Source organism: Zonotrichia leucophrys, chromosome 2 (assembly GCF_028769735.1).
Source record: "Zonotrichia leucophrys gambelii isolate GWCS_2022_RI chromosome 2, RI_Zleu_2.0, whole genome shotgun sequence".
NCBI classification, from domain to species: domain Eukaryota; kingdom Metazoa; phylum Chordata; class Aves; order Passeriformes; family Passerellidae; genus Zonotrichia; species Zonotrichia leucophrys.
In genome coordinates, this window is record NC_088171.1 from 38,513,053 (window position 1) to 38,538,116 (window position 25,064).

At 37.3% G+C, this 25,064-nt stretch overlaps 1 protein-coding gene across 6 annotated transcripts in view; it reads right to left on the reverse strand.

The window, feature by feature from the left end:
* Nucleotides 1-25,064, reverse strand: part of ZNF385D (zinc finger protein 385D) — a 417,872-nt gene that overhangs the window by 143,581 nt on the left and 249,227 nt on the right. The window contains exon 1 of one of the 6 annotated variants that reach the window (XM_064704626.1): nt 24,330-24,731. The exons of the other annotated variants lie outside the window; for them this stretch is intronic. Coding sequence (XP_064560696.1) covers nt 24,330-24,351 — 22 coding nt within the window. The 5' untranslated portion in view covers nt 24,352-24,731. Of the gene's footprint in view, nt 1-24,329; nt 24,732-25,064 lie in introns of those variants that run through there. 6 annotated transcript variants of the gene reach the window in all.

Here is a 25,064-nt window from a genome sequence, read left to right on the forward strand (position 1 = left end):
CAGAAAAAGAATCCCAAGATGCATTATCAAATAGTCTCCCTAAGGAAGAATCTAGCTCAGCTTTTGCAGACACAAAAATGTAGATAATTTTTTGCAATGCATTTGAAACCTGGAGGTATGTAAACTGGGCAGAAACTCTAAACTATTACCCCATTAATCTAAATCTTTTGCAGTTCTTCCATCACTAACTATTACCACCATAAACACTGAGTGAAAAAGCAAATCTCTGCAGAATTTTATTTTCATTCCTTCACTACTTTGCAAGTTTTTCCTTCTGTCCATGTGCACAGCTATTTTGAATACAGCAAAGACACTCAACCCTTTCCTTTCCTTTCTAGAGTCTGAGTTGGTTTTCAGGATCATAAACTGGTTTCTCTAAGATATGGATATTTCCATGTTTTGCAACCCATCTCACACCTCTCTTAATATTTCCATAATAACTTACGTGAGGACAAAAAAATATACACGTGCCTTGGCAAAAGCTCAGAGAACCTTTCAGCTGGTATGACTCAGTGGAGAAGCTGGGAAAGTATCACACATTTCCAACTGAAAAGTTGACTTTTAGGAGGCTTTAAAAGAACTTCAAAAGCTAGAATTAATAATGTTTATATAGGAACCTAATATCTAATAATACACATGCACTAAGCATTAAAATATATCCTAGAGAGCCTGAGCAAAACCAGCAATTTTCATAGGAAATTTTCAAGAACAATGACTCAGGCTATTTTAAAGTATAAAATGGAAAGGATATGTGGGGAGCTCATGGTCAAGCTTATAAATGTTCATAAGCTTACATTTGGATAATTCAATATTAGTTAGAACTTTTGATTTGTTATGAATCAGGTTTGCCAGCGGGCCAAAGGAAAGGTATATTTGGAGGGGTTTTTTGAAAAGACAAGAAAGACACAAGCATTTAACAGCAGGCTATCCATGGTGAATAATGCTCTTTCATGATCTAAAATAAGAGATATCACATTTATATTTTCATGGAATCTGATAAAACAAGACATTTTAAGATATCCAAAACCAAAGGAATAAACTTCTCTGGGATCTAACAGAGAAAATATGACATGAATTGTAGATGTGGCTTTTAGGAATTAGTTTAATGTAATTTGTCATGGTCCATAGTCACTAGGGTACTCCTTTTTATCACTGTATGGTAATCTTCATTTTTCCAACAGATACTTTTCTCAAAAACTGCTGAATCGTCCCTTTAAAGGTAAATTCAGCTCCAGAATGAGTAGGACCAGTGATCTAACCTGGCACGGAAAAATGAGACTCGACCACCAAACTACTTAGTTGTAGTTGTAATAAAGTGTCTAAAATATTAACTCAGCATACAGAAAGTTAGCTAACCTCTATCTTTTACATGCATAAAGAGATAAACTCCTGATTTTGAATACTTGTTTTTTGTAGGTCACATATTATTACTTATGAACTGAAAGGAGATTAGATGTAAACAAATGATGTTAATGGTGAATTAACATTTGGTGAATTAAAATCTATTTTCTGACCACCTATAGTCTTAGAACTCAGCTTCTTGAAAGGGTTTATTTTTTTATCATTTTGAGTGGTTTGTTTCTTTTTTAAAATCTATTTCTTTTAGAAGGGGAAATAATCTTAAAGTGCTTTTGACTTCTGTATTGTTCACATACTCTTTTTGGAGAGTGCTTTCATTATTTAATAACCTCAAAAAATCTTTTAAAATGCGATAGCCACATTTAAACACAATACTTCTATATATAATCACTCTTAGGTCCAGAAAAGAAGGAAAAAAACTCATCTGTATTAAATATTTGAAGCCCACTTGAAAAGAAGAGCCTTCAAAATGGGACTCCAACCACACCATCCTCAATCCTTCTGGTTCTCCCGAGACCGCTTGAGGATCAAGTACACGGTGTGGCCGTACAAGCTTTTCTTTCACAGGTTTTGCTGTCAGCAATGCTAGCAGTGGCTAGTCACTCTGAAGAGGATGAATGCAACACTGTCTCAGCTGTGGAGATCTGTGAGTAATTGATTTTTCAGTTCACCAGCCAAACCAAAAAAATAATGACAATTAAAAGGGGAAAATCCCACCACTGTGTCAGCTAAAATTCTTCTTGCACCTAAAATGACACCCTATAGCTCCTACTTAGATACCCAACTGTTTTTATTATTTAAATATTGGCAAAATTCAAACATTCAGATCCAAAAAACCTCAAAATGACTCATTACAAAAATATTTTCTTCTCTTCCCTTTTTTTTTTTTTCCCTAGATTGGCACAAATCAGTACCCACTGTTTATTTATAGACAGCATTTTTCAGCATATACACTGTTCACCTGGAAAGTTTGAATCAACTCTGGTCATTTACTGCTATTCAAAGTATTATTTTTTCTAGAGAAAATATTTATTCTCTGGTTCCTGCAAAGTGAGCTAGTTTAGAGAAGGAATACTTTTTATTATTATTATTAGTTTTAGAAGCCTGCAGCAATGCATCATGCAGTGTTTTTTAAAGTCTTTTCTTTCACACATACTAGCATTTTGAAACACATAAGACCATATACCCCAACAATTTTGATTGGAAAATGTACTTCTCTAGGTGTACAGAGGAGTAAATTTCTCTTTTCATTAGGTAGAAAGCTGTGAAACTACTATTATGATGCTGGACTGGGAAAATGCAGAGACAAATTTGCATGTGTAGTCTGATACCCATTATCTTCTGTCATTATTTCCTTTCCTTTGCTAAACAAAGGTTTCTGCTCCCATTTCCCTACCTTTTTCCCTTCTGCTCCTTTATCATCTGCATTACAGGAAGGTGGGCCCACCTTAGAGACAATGAAGCCCAGTTCTGACTGAATGGGACTGAGGTGCTCAGCACTGTGCAGATCTTACCCACCTCAGGGCTCAAGGCTAATTAATGTCAGAGCCCCCATTAACCCCACAAAGCATCACCTCTTTTGCCTCATATCTAAAATATGCCATGGACCCCAGGTAACACTCTGCTGAATAAAATACTGGTGTGTTTTGCTTTGGATTTTTACATAACAACTACTGAAAAGCCATGACCTGAACTTCAGTACGTAACACTGTCAAGTAAGGAATTTGTCTAATCCACTATGGGCCACATCTTATACAGATTTCAAATTGCACAAGGGCAGAGACTTAGCTTTTTATTTTAGCAACATGACCTACCTAATTGAGCTCTTCAGAGTCCTTTGGGCTTTTATTGCTGCTGGTCAGACAAATTTGGATTCTTTTTCCCTATTGGAAACTGTTGGATCACTGAAAGTTAAATGATCCAAAATGAATGTTCCACTTTCTGTAAAGTTTTGTCTGTTTCTAGTATAAGGAAACAACTAGAAATTGTCCAATTTGGTCAGCATGCTTATTACCAACTGCCCATACCAAATACCAAGCACGCCAACTACCAGAGAACCATAAAACCCAAGACAGAAAGTCATGGCTTTGGAGAACACAAACTAGAATACTCATGAACCTCAGCTCTCCTCCCTCTTTAGAATGGAGAAGCTTTTAATTTCTATTTGCCTTACAAAAAAAAAAATCAAATATTAAATACCCAGAAGACTTACTTTTTTCTCTGTGTAATTCCAGTCTTAATTCTCTGGACACTTCCACCTGGCGAGAGATTATCCCAATTTTTCAGCTAGGAAGAAACCTGGGACAGTCAGCAAAAGTCTTCTTCTCAAAGCTTACACAGGAATCTGTGGCAGACAAAGGAGCTGACTTCTAGGTTCCCAGATTTAGTCCTCTGAGCACTGTAATATCCTCTCCTGGTTGTAGGCTAACTGCAAACTGAATGTGCTTTCACTTAGACTGTAATGATCTCACAGACAATGTCAAAACTTGCTCTTCCTTTGGTGCCATAAATGCTAGAGGGAAGAGAAATTCACCATGACTCTACAGCTGCACTAATGATTCTTTTTGCTTTTGGCAAACTACATATTCCCAGCTCTGTTTTACAGTTTCTTCCCATACTGCTCATGTTTTATACTACTTTTTACTTTCTTTGGTAAGAAAGCGAATCCAAGGAAGCAAAATGCCTGCCTTGCACAGAGTGAGCTAGAAATGTACAGGGACATTTCTACCACCATGCAGCAATGCCAGGACAAAAAAGATGGCTGAGAAGGAATCTCACCAATGTAAATAATTGTTGGAAGGGAGGGTGTCAATAGGATGGAGCTGGGCGCCTCTCGGTGGCTCCAAGTAACAGGACAAGAGGCAATGGGCAGAAACTGATGTGCAAGAAGTTCCAGGTGAACGTGAAGAAGAACTTTACTGTGTGAGTGACTGAACATGGGATCAGATTTTTCAAAGGCTGTGGAGTGTCCTTCACCAGAGATACTCAAGAACCATCTGGATGCAGTCCTGTGCCATGTGCTCTAGGATGACCCTGCTTGAGTAGGGAGATAGGACCAGATGACCCACTGTGTTCCTTTCTAACCTGACTCATTTTGTGATTCTGTGTAAAAAACAGGTTTCCTTTTCCTTTTCATGATGATCTTGGCTAGTTATTCCCACATAAAGCTGCTGCCCTAGTGTCATTTCCAGCCTGCAGCAGAAAGATTTACTTTCAGACTCAAGCTAAGGTGGGAAGCATGCGTGTTTTCAGAGAAGCGCTACAACCTGATGAAGTTAGAAGAAGGTCATAGTGTTACAAATATGCATTTCCCCAAAACTACATGCACAGTGTTTCTCAACACCTTTCAGCCTACAGACGTATTTTGTGACACTGTTGAACTGACTGCACCATTATTTACTGACACATCGTGGATGTTTCCTAACCAGTGGGTCAGTATATGGTTTATAGCCTCTACTGGAGAGATACTTGATCTTATCAGATCATGCCCAGCAAAAATGTGTTTACAAACTAACTGGATCCAAACACTGAAGAAAGTGCTGAAGGCGATTAAGATGCATCCCAAAGTGCGCTCTCCTGAGGTCACAGTCTCCTGATAGATCCTAACCACAAAGGCTCAAAAAAACCCCATCATAAATAAATAAGCTAAGAAAAAATACAAGCATCAGCCAAGTATTATAAAAATCACATTAATTTTAAAGCTTTACGCTTTTTGACATTTTAAAAAGTCTTTGACCTGGCATATTCTACAGTTGGATTTTTCTGATGGTTTTATAAAGGTCATGTTTATGGTATAATGAGCACAAATTTCCAAGGCTTATTAATCAGAAGAACACTATTGCAAACAGATTTTCAAAGAATTTTTCATTTTTATGAATATATTGAATATGATGAATATATTAAAGCTTTAAAAGTGCCATTTTTCAAAAGCATGCTTGGGGAAGAAATAACTATTAATTTCTGGTGTCTTTACTTGCAATGAAACAAGCGTATGACTGAGAAGAATATGGTAACTAATGTCATGAAATGGACACACTCCACTAGTAAACTATGAAAATAGTTCTGTGTAGCAATGCATGTTCTCTTCAGCACTAATAATTCCATTTGGCATTAATAATTCACTGGAAAGTGGTTTTACACATTTGTAACTGCATGGTGCAAAGTAAGTAGAACTTAATGATAAGTTAGTGCATGTTTCCAGGGTACCACTTCACTCTTCTGTAGCTGTCAAACCTCTGATGCTTTACCAAATAACAGGCAGATCAACTTCAGAAAGTGATGAAGTTAGGAGAAGGATGGCAGAATCCAAGCCGAAAGAGCAAAGTCAAAGCAAGCTCCACAGAGGGAGTGGAAGGAAAGGAAGGAGAGAGGTGTATTGAGAAAACAAGTGGCAGAAAGTCTGTGGTTTTGCAGCTGCACATGGCTTTTGGTCTTACAGGTAGCACACAACAATGGACATGAAAATACCTCTGTCAACCTATGCCAGTATAGCATAGCCTGGACCATGATTCCCTCCTGAACAAACCTCACAGAGTTGCATACACAGACCTGCCTATGTGTATGTATGTGACAAATGCACACACTTATTGAAATAAAATAATATTTTTCATTTTTCTTTCCCATGCATAATGACATAAAAGCTTGCACAACACATCAGAAACTACCGCAGTCTCAAAAATTTTGATTCACAAAAATCACTCCAAGACATATTTGTTTAAAATTACTAGGTTTATGATCTTTCATAGGTAGGTAAAAGAATAAGTGGAAAAATTAGAATGGAACCAAAAGCACAGGATTTACTAATGGATAATGACCAGTGCCACAGTAGACAGAAGTATGTTTTGCAGGACAGGCTCCTGGACATAAATAACTTTTCAGTCCATGGTGATTTGAAAGATACTGGTCAAGATAAAGTATAGATCATAGCATCATTTTTCCTGTATGCATGTATTTCTAAATTAAAAACACTTCAAGTTATTTGGCTCAGGAACTTTTTCCAACAATGAAATAACTCCCATTCTGAATGAAATACTTGAAGTTCTTAAAGAAAATTTAACCAAAAGAGCAAACACAAATATCTTTCTTTTTCAGGATGTAAAGCCAGAAAAAAGCCTATTAGATCACATGGCCCAATTGCCTCTAAACTCCAACCCATTACTTTTCATAAACTTCTACTATATTTGATTGAAATGAAACAAGTTCAGTCCTCAGGAGATACAGCTGTTTGTGCAAAAAGCAAGAGCCTGAGGCTCTGTGGCTGAGAGTTTCTGGAAAAAGAAGTTGATGCAAAACTGAAGTTTTCCTAGCAGGCAACCTATGCTTTTTATTGAGAAGCAAAGAAAAAGCAGACAGTGCTTGGCAGTTTGCTCTCCCCACAGAGACAGGGGAAGGGAGGGATAAAATATTTAGTTAACTATTAATTTTGAACCTTCCTAGGACAGAATTTTATTCCATCTCTAATCACACATGCACTACGTCAGTCATGACTACACCTTGGATTTTCATCAGCAGGTAATTAAAAAAAATATTATTGTAGTGGGGAGAGAAAAACATCTATATCTTCTGCTAAGTACCCGAGTACTTGATGATCAGATTAGAGTCACTCCCCTCAGCATTAAGCAACAGAGATCAGCTTACATCTTACTGAAGCTGTGCCATCAGATGTTGCTCTCTTGCCCCACTTCAGAAAAGTTCAGCCTTCAAGTCGAACACTCACACAACACAAAAGCGTGACCACTAACAACAGAGCAGCCTTCCAGCATGAAGAGGTGAGGAATTCACCAGGAATTTGCAGATCACTCCTGACTTGCTAGGAACCTTGTTGCAGTCCTGATAAACTGGCCAGCCATTCTTCATCTGTCTGAAAAAAGCTAGGGATGCAAACTATCAGCAGTTCTGCACTGCAGGACAGAGCTTTGAGTTCAGCAAGGGAGCCACGAAAGGAGAGCTGGTCCTGATAGAGCACAAAACCCTGAAGAAAATGTTAAGGGCAAGGAGTTCACATCAAGTTTGGGAGAGGGAAAAGTGGAGGGGAAAGAAGGGGAAGTAAGACAGTATAAGGCAAAACAAGACTGGAAATAAAAGAATGGGATGTTGGAAATCAACGGGGGAAATGTGAACCTTGGCCAGAATCAATTAAACTGTTGTGTTCTGGAAATGCTATATCTCCAGCCACTGATTTAATTTTAATAAAGTTTAAATAGGACATGTTATAGCACACTTAAATAGTAGTAATTGTGTAACTCTATGGTATCTACAAATTGTATCTTTGCCAAACATTATTTAGTGCAATCACATGCTGCTCTTGTGCAATTCAAGTGATTTTACTATTTTTTTCCCTTTCTTAAACAGAGACAAACATGTATCATATGATATGCTGGAACACAGAACTAGGTGTTAATTCACAGTATATGCTGATGAGTAAATGTTTTTATTTTCATCCAGAAACGGTGCAATTGTGCTTCTATATGCATAGCTGCAATGAAAGAAAAAAAAAGAAAGAAAAGAGAAAACACAAATTCCAAAAGACTGACTCCACTGCCCAAGCAGGGTACCTTCATTCTCACTAACAGATCCCAGCTACGACCCTTCTGCAAAAGGGAAAACATAACAAAACAGACTGTATTGAATTCACTTTTACAAACCTTTTTATTCCCTGTCATAAAGGACCAGTTTGAAACCATGTTTTAATAATCTTTGACTCAGGCTGCAGGTTTGCACATGCCATGGCAATTACAAAGTTACTGATAATTAATCTATTCCTCTGTGCTAATTTAGCTGATGCTTTGCTTCAAGATGCGATTGCTTATGGAAAAGAAAACAGTAAAAAATTCAGCTTTTTCTTTGTTGCAAAGCTCTGTCAGAATTTAACTTCTCTTCAGATCTACATGGAAGCTACACTTTCACACATAATGTAAAAACAAATACTTTTAAAATTTCCAAAAATTTAAAGAAATCAAGGTCTGTATTTTAATCAAAGGCCCATATTGAAGCCTGCTCTGTTAGTCCTCAGCACCTCAGGGAAATGTCCCAATAGTTGGGCTGTTGACTGACTGGGGAGACTTGCACAATGATACCATTTTGGAGCAGTTTAGATCTGTGCAAATGTGTATTCACTTCACGGAGGAATTTAGCTTGTGTTTCCAGCAGTCCACAAAAATCCCTTGACCTCAGGGCTAGTGTTTTTCTGGGGAAGTGAATACATTCTTTTACAGTGGAGAAGTTCTAACAAAATGGCTATTTATAAAAAAAAGGACTATGAAAACTTCAATTCTGGCAAGCTTACACCTGGTGGAGCTGATTTAGGCAAATGCTCTGAGAGCTGGAATATGTGGCAGTTATTAGGTTGACTGTCCTTCTCCACACCCTTATGAAAATGCTGACAGTTTTGTTTTTCAAATCTCTAGGTAAAATATGCCTATAATTTAAAAAAAAGTTTTTCAAGCAAGTAAAATTATCTCCTGTCATTCTCTATAGGTGGGGGAAAAGCATTACTGCTTTTGCAGACAAGGCACAAAGGACAAAAGAAATTTTTGTCCTATTTTCCAGAAACACAGGCATGTCAAGCCCAATTTATCTAATCCATGACATGTTGGATGCTCCAGGCTGCATCTACGGAAATAGATAAAGGCTTGTCCTCCACAGATTTAATGAATGGGAATCCCTGCCCCTGGCTAATATAAATCGTTCTTGTTGGTGGATAATTCTATTGATTACAGTCCAGTTACATTTACACAAGTACACACAAGAATTTTCTGTAAAGCAGCACTAAGTGTGGGCCAAAAAATGCAAACCTAGTAATATGTACACATTTCTTTAAGCTGTCTGAAGTTATGACTTTTCAGTTTTTTCCATCTCCTACCCTGGTGTTCCTTAAAAGCATTTTACTATCACGTGACATAAAATTATTCCATAAAAAAGTCACATGTGATTATTCACTCTATTCAGAGCTTTTACCTCGCGCAAAAAGCAAAGACATTTTTATGGGTTCTGATACATATTTTACTATAGTATTTTACATACAGGTTTTATATGTTCTGATACATCTTTTACTATAGGGTTTCCTGAGTTGACCACACAGATTGTAACTGTAAACAGAAGGCTCAGACGAGTGTCCTGTGTATCTTGGTTACCACTTAACATGGGCAAAAATCTAAAAGGAAAAAAACCCCAACAAACCAAACAAACAAAAACTCCATGGGGAAACCCACCCCCCACAGGGATATGAAAGGTGGCAAGGAGCAGTCTGCATACCAATGTGCAGATTTCACTGCTGGCTAGGGATACCAAGGCATGGTTGAAGGGACAAAATTTCCTTTTTTACATAGGCCAGAAACAGCCTGAAACCCTCTCTAAAGGAAAAGAAATGTGACAAAGTCTCAGGTGATAGTATTTTTCCTGGACCGCTCTTCAGTCAGCCTGGCTATGTTGTGGTACTCTACCAAGCCATCTTAAAATTTTATTGCCCCTGTTCCAGGAACCGAACACAAAAAATGTTATAAAACATTTAAATAACATTTTAGAGAGAGCCATGCTTGCTCACACTATCTCACTAGTCAAAATAGTTACTTCTAACCCTATGTAACTATTAAAATTTCACATTGTACACATCAAAAATCAAATTTGGCATTCACTGATTTTGCCCTCATAGTTATTAATTCAGCATTTCTTGAAATAACTCTAAATATATATTGAAACAGGCCTAGGATATAAGCAACCCACCTCAAACATTTCAGTTTGTTGTAGTCAAAGGTGATTTGTCATCTACCTTCTTCCTAAGGTGTTCAAAAAGATCAAGCCTTGGGCATAAGACACTAAAACTTATTCCACAGGGAAAAAAGTCTCAACTGGCATGTTTTATTTTATTTTAAGGTTTTCTCTATTGGAGAGGCAAAAATAAAATAAGAACAATAACTTTGATTGTGTTCCATTACACAATTATTTGAGAGACACTTAAGGAAATATGGGGGTTTTAAAGACATTTCTAGCAAGGCTTGTAACCATGATAAAATTAAATAGTACCAAGAGGAGAAAAATTTCGGTGTGCACTTTTCTGATAATTCACGTAGATCAGAAGGATCAGGATCTTGCATCTTCACAATTTTAAGTCTAGCTATTATAATTCCAGATGTTATTGAGTATGTGTATGGCATATATGCGTGTATATATATATATGTATATATATTCTTGTGTGTGGATATGTGTGTATGTATATATATATGTGTGTGTGTGTATGTGTATATATATATATTTGCTCTGATCCATGTTAAGTCATTGTATTGTTTTGCTTGAATTATATGGACTGAAGACCTAATAAAATTCAACTTTTTTGCATCACAGCATTTGACACATTTCTAATATTTTTATTACTTTTTCAGATTAAAACAGAAAAGTAACACCTAAATTTAGCCAACAGGCTTTTATCTAATTGAATTTTGTGTCAAGTGTTTCAAGCAATTTCTTAATATGATTTTATGGCTTGAGATGAGAAAGTCACGCCCTCTACAAAAATTAAAACCTTTGAATTTTAATGAATTTGGGTTATTAACCTGATCAGAAAAATCTTACAAAAGCTAAGAAGCAAGGAGGACAATGCGAGAGCAAAGAGCCTTAACAGAACCATGTGTTGACAAGCTAGATCCCTCCTCCCATCCTCCCACTCTGCTGCTAAGGAGTGAAGGGAGCCTCACATACTGTAATCATCTTTGCTTTCCATAAGAGGTAATCTCACAATACATTTTCCACAAATGAAATTATATTAAACCAGTGAAGTGAGCCAGCCAATTGTCAGATTGCTATTGAAATGCAAGGATTTGCTAAGCCAAAGACAAATTTCGATCCTACAAACACTTTTGCACATATTTAACTATTCCAATCCCTCAAATCAGTGAAAAAGCATCAGAAAAGTTATTTTTTGATTCAGAAGTTCATGCAGGAGTGGGGTCCATCCCATATTTGTGTGATTCCATCTGACTAAACATTCAAAATGTTCCATAACAATGAGTTTTAAACAAAGAGATCTGCTATTCTACTACAAAAGAATTAAAAATTTGGCAAGGGTTCTGAATTTGAAGGATTAATCAAAACCCCAAATACACAACCCACATCACTATATACAAGAGAATTTGCTTGTATAATCCAAAATTTGTCACTGTTTTCTTTAAAAACAAGACAAACTCACAAAGGACCAAGATACAAAAGAGAAATGCATGATGAAACTATAAACAGCAGATGAAAATGAAGATACTCTTAAGTATATTGCCAAAGATGCAAGAAGACGCCCATCCCTTCTTTCTGACATTATTTTAAAAAATTCAGAATGATTCAGTGACAAGAAAACACTTCCTGTGACAAGAAGATGCTCCCTGTATCTAGAAATGGCACTAAAAAACTCCGTAACCGTACTAAAAAAAGACAGTGTGTTGAGAAGACAGTTCCTCTATGATTCCAGTGGCTTAAGGAGAGTTACACTGGGTATTAGTTTGAGCTGAGATACTAAAGGACAATTATTGCAGCACACTAAATCTGCTTAATTAGAGGTATCAATTCAAGTAATGAGGCCATTTTGCATGCAAGCCTCCAAGAAACCTGAAACCAAACACAGCTTGCTTGTATAAGGGTTGCATTCCAGAGCTTAAGCTCAAGCCAGTTTTTCAGATCTGGAGTTGCAGCTAAACATAAATCACCTGATTCACAGCAAAATGTTTTGGGCGTGTTAACCTGAAACGCTGAGAAAATTTCAGCAGCGTTGGCCAAACCATGACAAAATTCAAGATCTGCACAATCTTCTTCAGCCTTAAAATGCTGATGCTGGCACCGTTCTGTTGTCCACATATCTGCACTAGGCTGGGACCTTACAGCTTCTGCTGCTCTAAGTTGAACACATGGTGTCTGTAGCTTCACAAATCTGCTGCCTTTGTTTCTGCTTTACAGAAAGACTTGATTTATAATCTAAGAAAAGACTTCCCAAACCTGTATTTCTGGCTATTCTGTTTCACTTGGACTTGGGCAGTATACATGGTAATTTTGTCTAAATACAGATAAAATTTAAATGGGGAGTGATAGGATTTCTTTATTACACTCCTCAGACAGCTAAATTTTACTTAAAGTACATTGGCAAAACCTAGATCACAGACAGCTGTTTCATGTTGCTATGTAGTTCCGTTGCTACTACATGGCAAAAAAATTTACATTTTATTTCTCATTTAACTGACCATTTAAGTTCACAGAAAGCATCAAATGACCCAGGTGGTCAGCTACATGAGTATGTACAGTTACAAAAGTTGTGAAAGTAAAATAAATCTCTGTGTCCAAGGTCAAGCACCAACTGTATTAACAGAACTCTTATGAAGTTTCAGATGTTGCCTGTAGCCTTCGGATTGCAGCAGGGACACAAAACAAAACAATGCAGAGTTCATCTTTAGGTTGCTACACTGGGCACTTTTCAACATATTTTTGTAGAGCATTGCCAAGACCATGCCTGGTCATGCTACTAAATTGGTAAAATCAGACTACCAAGACTGGTGGAACCCCAAGAACAGCAAAACAAGACTGAAAAAATTCAGTGTAATTCAGTGTCTGACAGCCTGAAGTAAATAGACCACTTGCAGAGAATTTGGTTCCCACAAAATATCAATTTCTTGCATTTATAAGGCCCTTCAGTGTTTCCCTAAAACTTCCTCTGCAGATGCAAGCAAGTTGGTTTTACCCAAATAAAAAAACAAAATTAAAAAAACAAACCAACTTGAAAGCCCCTTCTGTTAAGTTTACCACCTCACACGATTTCAGGATTCTTTCTGCTAAGAAAGCAAGGAAAAATTGTCATGAGCTATTTCTTAGAGCTATCACACACTGAAAAACCCACATAAAGCAGTAAATGCCTATACACATCCAAGGGGACTAGAAACTCTCTAAATTTTTGTCATGGAAATCTATTTTTGAGAACATTTCCTTAATTTCATGGTCTTGCTCTAACAGCATGGGCAATGGCTTCTTATGGGACATCATTTAGTACAAGATTTTATCTCTTTTCTCCTAAAATTCACTATAAATTTCAAATTTGCTATATATTATAGTAGTATAATGTTATTTGGCCTTTTCACATTCAAAGGTCAAACCAACTTTCTAATTACAAATTACAGTTTCCTTGTCACTAGAAACTATTACCCATATACAATTTTAATACACATCCATTCAGTAGCTCCAGACACACAACTGCAAATGTCAAAATCCTGCAGACTAGAAATGAACTTCTCCCACATGCAGCTTTTTCTGGCTGAGCTACAAACCCACAGAAATGATAGCTTGATATGATTTGTGGTCAGAAACTTCAACAGAGCTGTACGAGATGATGCTCTAAGAAAAATGTTAAGCCTCCTCTGCTAGTGAGGGGGTGAGGGAGGTGGTGAAGATAAGAAATCCCAAGTATTTCTTATTGCTGCTTTTCTGCGTAACTAATGGAGTCTGTTGACTGAAGGAGAATCATCCCAAACTACTAAACTATTCAATTAATTGTCTTGATTTTTTTAATGATATTACCAATAATGTGCCTTAATGAGGCAAAAAAGGAGTTCAACAAGGCATTGGAGTCGTGGCCCCCAGGAAAGTAAATAAAAATAAAATAAAAATAGGACTTTTGTGAATTAAGAGTTACTCTACAAACTTGTACATAAACAGGAAAGCTTGCAAGCCACTATCCTACACATATAAATGAATTCCTTACAAATGTAAGCCAAAGAGGGAATTGGTTTAGACTTAGGTGTGTATAGAACTAAACAGTCCTGTTGACTCAAGAATGTCACATTATCCTTACTGGCATAGATGACTTGGTAACAGAAATTAATAAGGGCTATAATGACTATACATGTTTGCAGTAGAAAGCTGCATGCTAAGCTTATAGAAAAGAGGTTTGTAGTTTTAAAACACTTCCTGAAAAGAAAAGAGAAAAAAAAAAGGGTAACTTTCATTCCCTGTTGATTCCAGAGGCTTTCTATGGAAACCATCAAAGCTGAGGTGGACAAGGGAATGATGGAGTCTAGTCCCACAGGTATTCAGAGCTCCTCCTAGCACGGTGAGACCTGCAGCACTGCATTTCCTCCTGCAGATGCATCTGCCCAGAGGTGGGACTCCCCACACAAGGCCAATGCAATTGAAATTATCCAACCACCCAAACTCATATTTCCATCACATTCATTGCCCCTTCCTGCAAGGATACAGGGAGCACCTATTTAAAGAGGATCTGCAACCCAAATAGCTAAATCCTTCACCATCACTGGATCATGCTGCCTCTACCCCAGGCCCACGGCCCGACTGGCTGTCAGAGTTTGACTCTGCTGATGATCAGTTTTAAGTTTTAAAAAGCATTTGAAATGACTGGAGACATTAAACACAACTGTCACAAATTATTTGGCAGTTACCTTAATTAGAATAGGTCTAATTTAATATTCCAGCACAACTGAAACTCTTACTTTTCTGGGGGCCATGGAAGTTTCCCAGGATGTTAGGTCCAGGAAATGAAATTGAGTTCAAGCAAATCTGTTAGCACAGTCCAACACTTTCCACAGTTCATTACAAATAATAATTACTTTCTGAAACATCCTCCTTCTCTATGAACAGATCTGACTCAGAAAAACAGTATCAGTGAAGAAAGCTCAATTTTTTTCTAAAAGACCCTTGAACTTACAAGAGCTTTTTTTGATACCTGCTAGCAGTTGCCATACTTACACTGTGCCAACAGTTTTCAAAAGCTGCCCAACTTCTAGCAGACAAACCATCAATATTACTTTAACTAATTTACTACTACAATCAGCTCCCTACATTATTTACTAGAATAGAATGTGGCTACAGAGACAGAAAAACTTGCAAAACTGGAAATCTGCCCATCAAAGGCACCTCACAAAGACTTTAAAAAATATTAACCTATTCATTATGGTAAATATTCTCTGACAGCATTACCCATCTATTGCTGTGAGCATCTAGAAAGGGCCAACAATTTATAATTACCATTATTTCTTCTTATCTTTGTGATTTGGAAGATATTAGCTCAGCTGGAGTCTCTCAAACAGATATTTGAAATAAAATATTCATCATTCATTTGACTATATACTGAGGTCAGAGGGCAATATTTCTGTTTGCAGATGAATCTAAAGTGAGCTTTGTATTGCTGAAAATGTGCTGGCATGGCTTTCAACATAAAAATCCTCCTATAATAAATAACAATAAAGCATCATGCAATTTTTATCTTTGTAAATGTTCCCATGAAGAAATGTTCCCACTAGAAATGCACAATAAACTTATACAAATTACATAAACATTGTTAGAAAAAACTGAGGGATATTTTAAGGGTATTAATTATTAATGTTTTTCAATATTAAGTATCATCAAAGACTGCCTACCTGAGACAGTTCTGTTCTGCTTTTCATCCCTACACTGAATCTTCTGGATACATTTAGCTTTCTTTTTTTAAAAATAGGGCAGGGGATAATAAAAAGTAAAAATAAATTAATGTTCCACACATCTGCATTTTCTTCCTGAAATCTCTGGAACTTTCTGGGTGTCACAGTGACACGTAGCATCATCATTCATGGTTTTCAGAATGCTAATTTCAGATTATTTAAATATTTTTCTTCCCAGTGTGTTGATGATAGCATGTGATGTCAATTCTGCTTCAAGCTAGTGGCAAAACAGAGCAATTTTGTTTGGCCATCTTGGAGTGTTTGTGGAGGGTGGTGCTGCCAGTACCATTTTGCTGCAGCACCAGGAGGCCACCCCACTTTACCTGCTGCTTGCCTTTCTCTGCCAGCAGAGTCTACACACATTTCACAGACTCTTAAGTTGTTCCACAATCACATTTCGATTGTATTCACAGTGCTAGAGAGATTTGCAGCATTGCTTTGATTGTTTTTTAATGTGTTTTCAGCCTTTCCATGTTTGTTTATTACATTTAGTAAGTTCATTCACATGAAGGAGCATATCTGTGGGGGTATTTGTGTAGTAATGTCTCTCTTTAGGGCCATTGACTCTTTCAACCTTGAAAACCTGCATGTTTTCATGCAGGTAACCTATTACGTGCATTGTTAGAGTGTGTGGAGCTAAATGTTAATATGGATGGGGTGCTAAATAGCATTGAGTAAGTAGGTTTGTCAGCTAAACCTATGCAGGAATATATATGTAATATTCTACAAAAATACTGCAAAAGATTGGGAGACATAAAAAATGAAAAAGGGAAAAGCCTTAGGAATTTATAAATGTAATGAAAATTTTTACCTTAACCCAACTGAAAAAAAAAAGAATGGTTATTTTGAAACCTTTAATGAAGAAATAATGGGGAGAGAAAAATTATACCATGTAGACCAATGCAATTTCCAAGAATTTGGAGCTACTAAGATTTAAGCCCAAGAATCTAAATGTGTTATTAGGAGGCTGTTGCAACTGCCCTAGCACTGCATGTGGAGAGGAGGACCAAACAACCAGTTTTACAAGGCAGGCAGACTGTGGTCAGGATTGGCGAGACAAATGTTTGTAAATGATTACATCACGTCTTGAGTGCTGAAATCTTGTAAGGATACTAGAAATACAGTTCAGTGGCTTTATAGTACCCAAGTTCATGTGGCTAACATGCCCTCAGTCAGAAGGAGACAAAAAGCAAAAGGATTTAAATATATCCTTACATATGCACACACAACTTTTTATGGCCTGTTTGACTTCTTATATAAAGGACACATTTTGTTCCTTTACAAACACTGGAATTGCAAAGTTAAAGAGGAGATTATGTAAAGTTTGACATATGTCTGCAAAGTTCTTACTTTTTTCTATGCTACCTAAAAGCAGACAAGCCATGCAACTTCGACTGTCGAAAAATTTGCTGCTTACAGCAGCACAATTTACCAGCAATAAGAGAAAAACAGAGAAGCAGTGTGCTTGCTACATAATAGTCACATATCTGGCAAACTGAATGCACCTGTTACATTGCTGGCTTTGACAGGAGGTGAGTGGATTTGCTATCACAGGTAAATACCAGCAAACAAAACCTAATTTGCTAAACATTGCACTATAGAGACAGTAGACCCTCAGGTCACTACTGAAAAATGACTTGGCTTAGCAAAAAGAACACTGATATTCCTTGCAGTGCCAAGACTGCCTTCCTCTCCACCTGCTCCTTCCTTTTGCACTCACAGTTGCAGATCTGGTCAAGGTTCTGTGTTTTTTGACTTGGTTTTCTGTGTTGTTTTTTTTCTTTTTTCTTTTCATTCAGTATTGATCCTTAGTGCAATGATGGGTAACATTATTGGAAAACGCAATCATTATCTCCCTCTATCTTCATAACTTACTACACTCCATAGTAAACAAACTGAGTAAACAAGGTCAACAAGAACAAAAGAAACTGAGAAAATTTTCATTGCTTTCATTTGAATGAATTGTCCATCTGCTTTTTCAATTACAGCATAAAAGTAAATAAATGAGAGAACCGCTATGAAGTAACACTCAAAGAGAAAATTAAGCCTAGCTTTTTTCTTTTGTTCTCAAGAAAGAAGTTTTAATATTCAGAGGAGGTTTTCTAACATAAACCTGCTTTTTAGGTTCTATTTTGTCTTCTGATAGAGAGAATTGTGGAAGAGACTGCTGGTTTGCATTGTAATAAAGAGAACACATAAACAGCACACAGTATAAAAACTACCAGTACCAGCCAAAGCCCTTTGAGACCCTAAGCATATGCTAAAATTTCAAACAGCCATGCCCAGAGTTAGCAGACACAGTCAATCTCATTTTTGTATCTGCTGTTACTGCTTCAGAGATGAAGATACTATACATTATCAAACCCCAGGAGCTTTTCAAGCTTTACTTGAAAAGCAAGTGTTACATTATGGTTTTAAATTCTGAAACCTGCAGGGACTACAAAACAGAGTAAATTAGTTGGCTTGGTAAAAGATCCAGGACCTCATCTCATAGTGATGAAAGAATTTCTCAGGATTTCCAAACAACTGGTTCAGCCAGCTAGCAGAGGTATAAAAAAATATAAATAGATTGATCTAACCCCACCTTTTTAAAATAGATGGGGGGAGGGAAATAAGGAAAAAAGGAGGAAAAAAAGGCAGAGGGAGAAAAAGTACTTTTGTTTAAACACCAGATAAGGACTCAAGATGTCTATTTTTTCAAACCTGAAGAAATTTAAAATGGATATTTTAAGGATCAAAAGAGACAGAACTGTATTATCACACAACAATAATCACTGTATTATTAACAAGAGGCAAGTGTGTATAGCAACTGAACTTTCGTAAGAGCCTCCCTTACAATTCCAATCTGAAATTACAGTTGCATTCTCATATTTTACATTTGATCCAGACCCTTGCCAATTACTTTAAGCTGTCGTTCCATGCTTAAGATTGCAGTAACTTTTTATGGTGAATATATACACAGAAAAAAAATTGTCTAAGAGGAACATGAGCATGAGACTGATGAGCTGAAGAAAGTGGTCAACAAAATGAGCAAGAAGGTCTGAGCATATGAGTCAGTAATGCAGCTTCATGTATTAGATTTTTCACCCCTAAGCAGATTTCTCAAAGAAGTGTTGCTAAAATAACTGAGCACACAGGCTGACCTACAGGATATGGTTTTGCCATATAATGACTGAGCCCTACAACAGAGGAAAGCTTATCTCCACTTTCATCCCCAGCAATTTAATTCAAGTGCAATCTCGGCCACTTCAAGCTTTGGTATTTCTCACTTTTGCTGCATTTTCTCTGAATGTTACCAATCATCTATGCAATTTCAGCTGCAAAACTAATCTTTCAGTATATTACATGTAATATCTCCTTTTTAAAAACGGAAGCCCTTATGACCTCTATTGTATCTCAAGAACTTTTCATGATCTAATGGCAAATTGAAATATTTCCTTTTCCCAGTCCAAATATATTTCTCCTTTTTCAAATACCACCACCTTCTTTAGTGCAATGAGAGGCAAAATCTTTAAAGGGTTTCCTGTAACCTGATTAACATTTTTGTAATTGCAAGAATTTCTAGAATTGCCACCAGCTTATGAAACAAAATCCAAATAACGTGGAAGGATATTTGAACACAGGCACAGAGACATATCAGCCATATGACTCTAATATAAATACAGTCAAAGGCTCTCATTATTTGAAAATACTTTGTAAAAATTTATGTGTTGCCTTTCAGGAAAAAAAATAAAACAGATGCATGATATCACAATGAAAATTTTAAAATTCTGGTTTCTTCTTAATTTAACTTCTTAACAGAAGAAAGACATTTGTTGGGAAGGAATGCAGGATTAGACTCTACAATCATTCCAGTTAAAATATGCACAGACACACATTCACATGAGCACGTGAGCGCACACACACTTTGTTAAAGGATCTTCTGCTGAAGCAACTGTGATATAATCTTCTCTAATGGAGCAGGAAGCCACTGATTCCAATTTTGGGTTTGGAGCAATTCTGTCACCCACAAGAAAAGTCATACTTGGAATGACTTTTTTTTTTTTGTCTGTGAAATGGCAAAAGGACCTTTTGTTTAAGGCAACGTAATGTATTTTGAAGCATTTCAAATTAACAGTTTCTGTAACAGAAACTAAAAGGGTGCAATCTAGCACAGAGCAGTTTCTGTAAGTTCAAACAGGATTTTTTAAATTGTTATTATGCATACACGCATTAATGATTATTCAGTGCTTCAAGATATGAACTTCACTGCCCAGGAGGCTGTAATGTTCCAAATATAAACATCAGACTCCTGCAGCTTTCAAGATCCTATACATTGGCTTGCTCAGCTGAATTCTTCTGTCACACACAGCATCCATTATATATTAACTACACTTTCTTATTGCAGATGGCTGGTGATAAAACACAGTTAGTAATCCAGTATCTGTGCTTCTCTAAACGTTTTAAAAGAACAGCCTTATCAACACCGATTCATCCTGACTTAAATGAAAACAGAAATGATACTAAAGGCCTCCACAGTGTCTAACCTAGAAGGAAATATAACCTCCTAAAAACAAACCAGTAACAACCAAATATTTTCATTGAAACAAAAAAACCCACCCTATTTCAGCAGTTGGTCAGCTGGCTTGTACAGTGTGTGTTTTCTTTAAAGAGGTGATGAGATTCGGGGTGTGGGGGGAGGAAGTATTCTTTTTATTCCATGACTCATCCAGCATGAATCTCTTAAAGAAAGTGTTCCAGAAATAAAAAGTGATATTCAGAATAGTAGCATGCATGCAGATGAACTACTACATTCTGCAACATTGACTGAAAAAAGACCCTAAAGATTTAAACAGCCACCGCACAAACAGAAATGTTATGGCATTTTTGGGTAAAATTGTTTGTTTCCCTTTATGTTATATACAGTAATTTCCATGCCTATATATTAATTTCCTGTATAATTGAGAAGAGAAGCTACTTAAAACAATAATAGGTTCAGAGGAGGCAGGGAGGGAAGGGAAAAGAAAAAGAAAGAAGAAAGGTACAATTTTCTCCTTTTCCCCTCTCCCTTTTCTTTGTAAATTTTAATTTTAGAGTTTCTTTGGGTTGTGCTTCTTCAATAAGGCCAAAGTATGGGGGCAGTGATTTTTTTGGTGCTGGGGGTGAAGGATTCGCTTTGCTCTCGGTTCCAGCCAGGCTCCCCGAGCCCTGAGGACCCGTGCTCACTGTCCCAGAACCGCAATATCACTGCGGCTTTCCCTCCGTGGAGCGGTGCAGGACACACACACACAGCAGCAGCAGCTCTTCCCCTTCCCCTGGTCGAGAGCGTTCCCCACCTGCCCCAAGCACACCAGCACCCCAGCCCCAGGGGCGGCCGTGGGGCCACTGCGCTCCAGGACAGGGCAGCTCCCGCGGCCGCCCGCGATGCCAGGCCCAGGAAGGCGCGCTCATGGCGAGGTGGCCAAGCCAAGGGGACAGCGGCCAGTGGAGACTTTCAAGGTAGAGGTGCAGCTCTGGCCATTAGCCACAGCAGAGCCCTCACACTGAGCAGGGCTAGGGGAGGCTCTCCCTCATCAGCGTGCAGCATCAGCGCTGTGGCACTGAGAGCCACCCACCATTCCTCCTCTCGGAACGGCTGAGAATGGTCACAGCTGACTTTTATCTTATGCTAAATTATTAACTTGGCTATAAATGCAGGCAAAAGTTGCTTTGAGGTACATATGTATGTTCTTAAGCACAAAACCACTCCGTATGATAACACTTAACAGAAATGTATTATTTTCATTGGCTTTTGGCTTACTCTATAAACACACTACATCATTTCGTAGGATTTTTATTACTATTATTATTACAATCCCATATTCCTATTTAACTTGAAATGATGAATGCAAAATCAATACAATAAGTAACAAATGTATCCACGGTGACCAAACAACAAACTCAAAAGCACAGCACGGTAAGTGAAAATTAGCAGTTCTTAAAACAACTACATCACAATTCAGTTGTACTGTAAAAGAACGGCTCATGAATTTAGAAGGGTTACAATGAGCTTAATTATTTGAAAGATCAGATCAAAAAGTAAAATATACATAGTAGGATGTAAGATAAAGGAACAATATCTTATTGGAGGCTACAGCTTTAAAGAGAGAGAGAAACATGATGACAAATTCCTGAATTTAGCAACTTCTCTCTCTGATAGTCAAAAAACTCCCTTCACCCATTAACACTTGCTCTATAACAATTATACTATCAGAAGGTTAGGTCTTACTTTCCCTGGTAATTTTCAGTATTTCTTTCAACCTTAATGCTGCACACATGCATTCCCACTATGCCACCTCACATCAGCAGCAATTCAACCAGAAGGCCCAGAAAAGCAAACAAGATGCATAGAAACATATAGTAAAATGTTTTCCTTTTCTTCCCTTTCTATGTTTATGTGGCCCAATAGTTGCATGTTTGGATTCAAAAAATAACCAAACAAAACAACAACCCCCCCAAAAATCCGACAGAATTCTTTATCAATATTTAAAAGAAAGTACTTTTAATTTTTCCCTTAGAAAAATAAAATTCCAATATTGTCTATGTGATGGCTGTAGCCATTTGAAATCAAAGTAGGTTCACGATGTACGCAGTGAGGCTTTCATCTGGCTCAGTGCAATACTGCTTTGTGCACTAACAGGGACAGGTGAGATTACAGATGTTCTTGCTTCTCACTGACAGTGCGAGAAAATACCCAGAGTAACCACAGGTAAATATCCTCCAGCTCATGCTTTCTTATGCAAAAGACAGGGACAAAAATGTTCATTTAAAACTTAATATTGAAGGAAACTTCAGAATGAACACAGCAGACAGAGAACCTGCCTAGCAGAAACTTTCAGCTCTGCTCTCAGTAGTGAAATTCACTACAAAGCACACCACAGTTTTTTTCCATTTAAGAACTTGTGTTGCACCACAAAACAAATAAGCATATGACACAGTGATTTTTATTTTTTCAAGGTAACTCCAAAAAAAGTTTGATCATCATCATTACATGCTTCTAAAAATTACAGACAAAAAAAATTTAAAAATCAAATACCATGCAGCTAACATATACCTATACCCTAACTCTATAACTTGAGAAAACTGCAGCTTCTAATCCCACACAAGAAAAACTGATTGTTAAAAAAAGCCAACCAACCAAAAAAACAAAAAAAAAATCCATCTTGCACTTGCATTTCTGTTGAAAAGAGATGAATAGCAAGTTAACCTGGCTTCTTTAATGGTGAAGAGACTTAATCCAAATTACTCAAACCTAAAGACATATTGCTTGCCTATTCCTCCTCAGCCTTTTGAAAATGTAGTAAAGAGAAAATACTGAAAATTTATCTTTGAAAGGGACACTGAACAGTTCTCATAACTCAACCAATTTGTATATATCTTTCTAGTAGGTTAGTTTACATCTAAATCTATCGGCTTTCATAATTGATGTATTTCACTGTTAAAGACAAATCACATATACGTACATAGTCTTTAGTTTTATGAAAATAAGAAGACAGTGTTTAACAGGGCAAAAGGCATAGTACTTTTTTGACAGAGCTGAGAATATTGCAAAAGTTCTTCCCTTAAAGCTTGAAGTGAACTCCTGATTCAATATTTAATGAAACTGAGAAAGCTGCTGAATGTCCCAGAAATCCTTCAACTCCCTGCTCTGTGTTCATTCTAAGTACTATGCTGCTATAAATTAACAGTGAGACTAGATGAGATTTCAAGAAGCCAAGAATAGCATTTTTCCATCACACCACCAAATTCTTTATTTTGTTTTTCTTTGCTCTTTAACAGCACTAACTTGCAGCATTATATTGCAATCGTACATCCCAGCCCAGTACTGCAGCACTACATTGCTCAGACATAGCTCTACACTCCAGCATGATTTTAGGGTATGCAGCCGGCTCAGCTGTAAGCTGAAGGAAGATTTCTGTCAAGCAACAAAACTAAACTCTGCACAAATATTTAACAGCTCCAAGACCCCTAAAGGCTTAAAATAATATGCATTTTGTGGCACGCTAGGAGCCAACTCCACACCGGTGATGTGCACAATGCAGAGTACTCGGCAATCGCAGCACTGCAAATAAAACACTGTTTCCCCTTTACACCTTGGAATTCTTCAAACTAAAAGCTGAATGAAATACTGAGGTTTGCTGTGCCTCCCCAGCACTGACAGTGCACTAGCAGCTCGCCCATTACATTAAGTTCGTCTAAAACTTCCCATGCCTCACAACCATTTCTCATCCCCTCTCAGCACATGAAACACAAGTTCATTTAAAACAAACCTAGCATGAATTCATCTTATCTAGCTTGTTTTTCAAACCGCTAGAACTACGCAGTAGCCCACTCAAACAGAAAATTTCCCAGACAATGGAATCCTTTCAAACTGCACAGCCGGCAGGATTCCCCAGTTGTCAGTTTTAGGTGCATGCCAGCACGAAATGTTCTTGAATCCGAAATCACTCCTATTGATAATGTGAGCAGAAGCAGAATTACATCACGGTTAACACTTACCAAAATACATTATGTTTCTCATTAATCATGCAGTCAGGATCCCACGGCTGTGTATTCAGCATTAGCTCCTGCACAGGGCTGACATGTAAAACAGAGCTTTTTCATTCTACATTATGTGGAAATTTCCCAGCACGAGAAGCGTGAGAGAGCAGTGTGCCTCCTCAGGATGAGCGCTTTGCAGGCAGTCTTATCCCTGATACAATCCCTGTCTGATTTAGCGTTTACTCCGGCTGCATGCTGCACTGCCCATTCTTACTGTAATCTGACTCCTCCTTCTGATGTCCTTGCTGTGCCTGTGACATCAGGACTAAGAGTACTACAAACAGATCTTTTCGTTTCGAGCTCGCAACGACATGCTCTTATATCCTGGTTAACCTAACTCTGGTCTGGACAAAAAAAAAAAAAAAAAAAAAAAAGCCCTTCTAAAATTATACAGGCTGTTTTTTTTTCTTGGCAGTAAACGCGTCTAGTGACATAACATGCTCAATTACATAATAGATGGGAAAGACAAAGCGTATATTGTTAGTGTATTTTTCTTTGAAGGGCAGGCTCCAGGAGAAGCTTTGAGTGCCTCAATATCCCAACTTCAATAGAAGATAAAGATGCCTGGCACTTTGCAAGACCATGTACCCCTTAAGACTTTTTTTTTTTTAATCAATAGTTCCACTTCAATAAACAATTTCAACCCAAATGTTGGATTAAAAACAAGCCTGTTTCTATTTTTTAAAAAGCAGC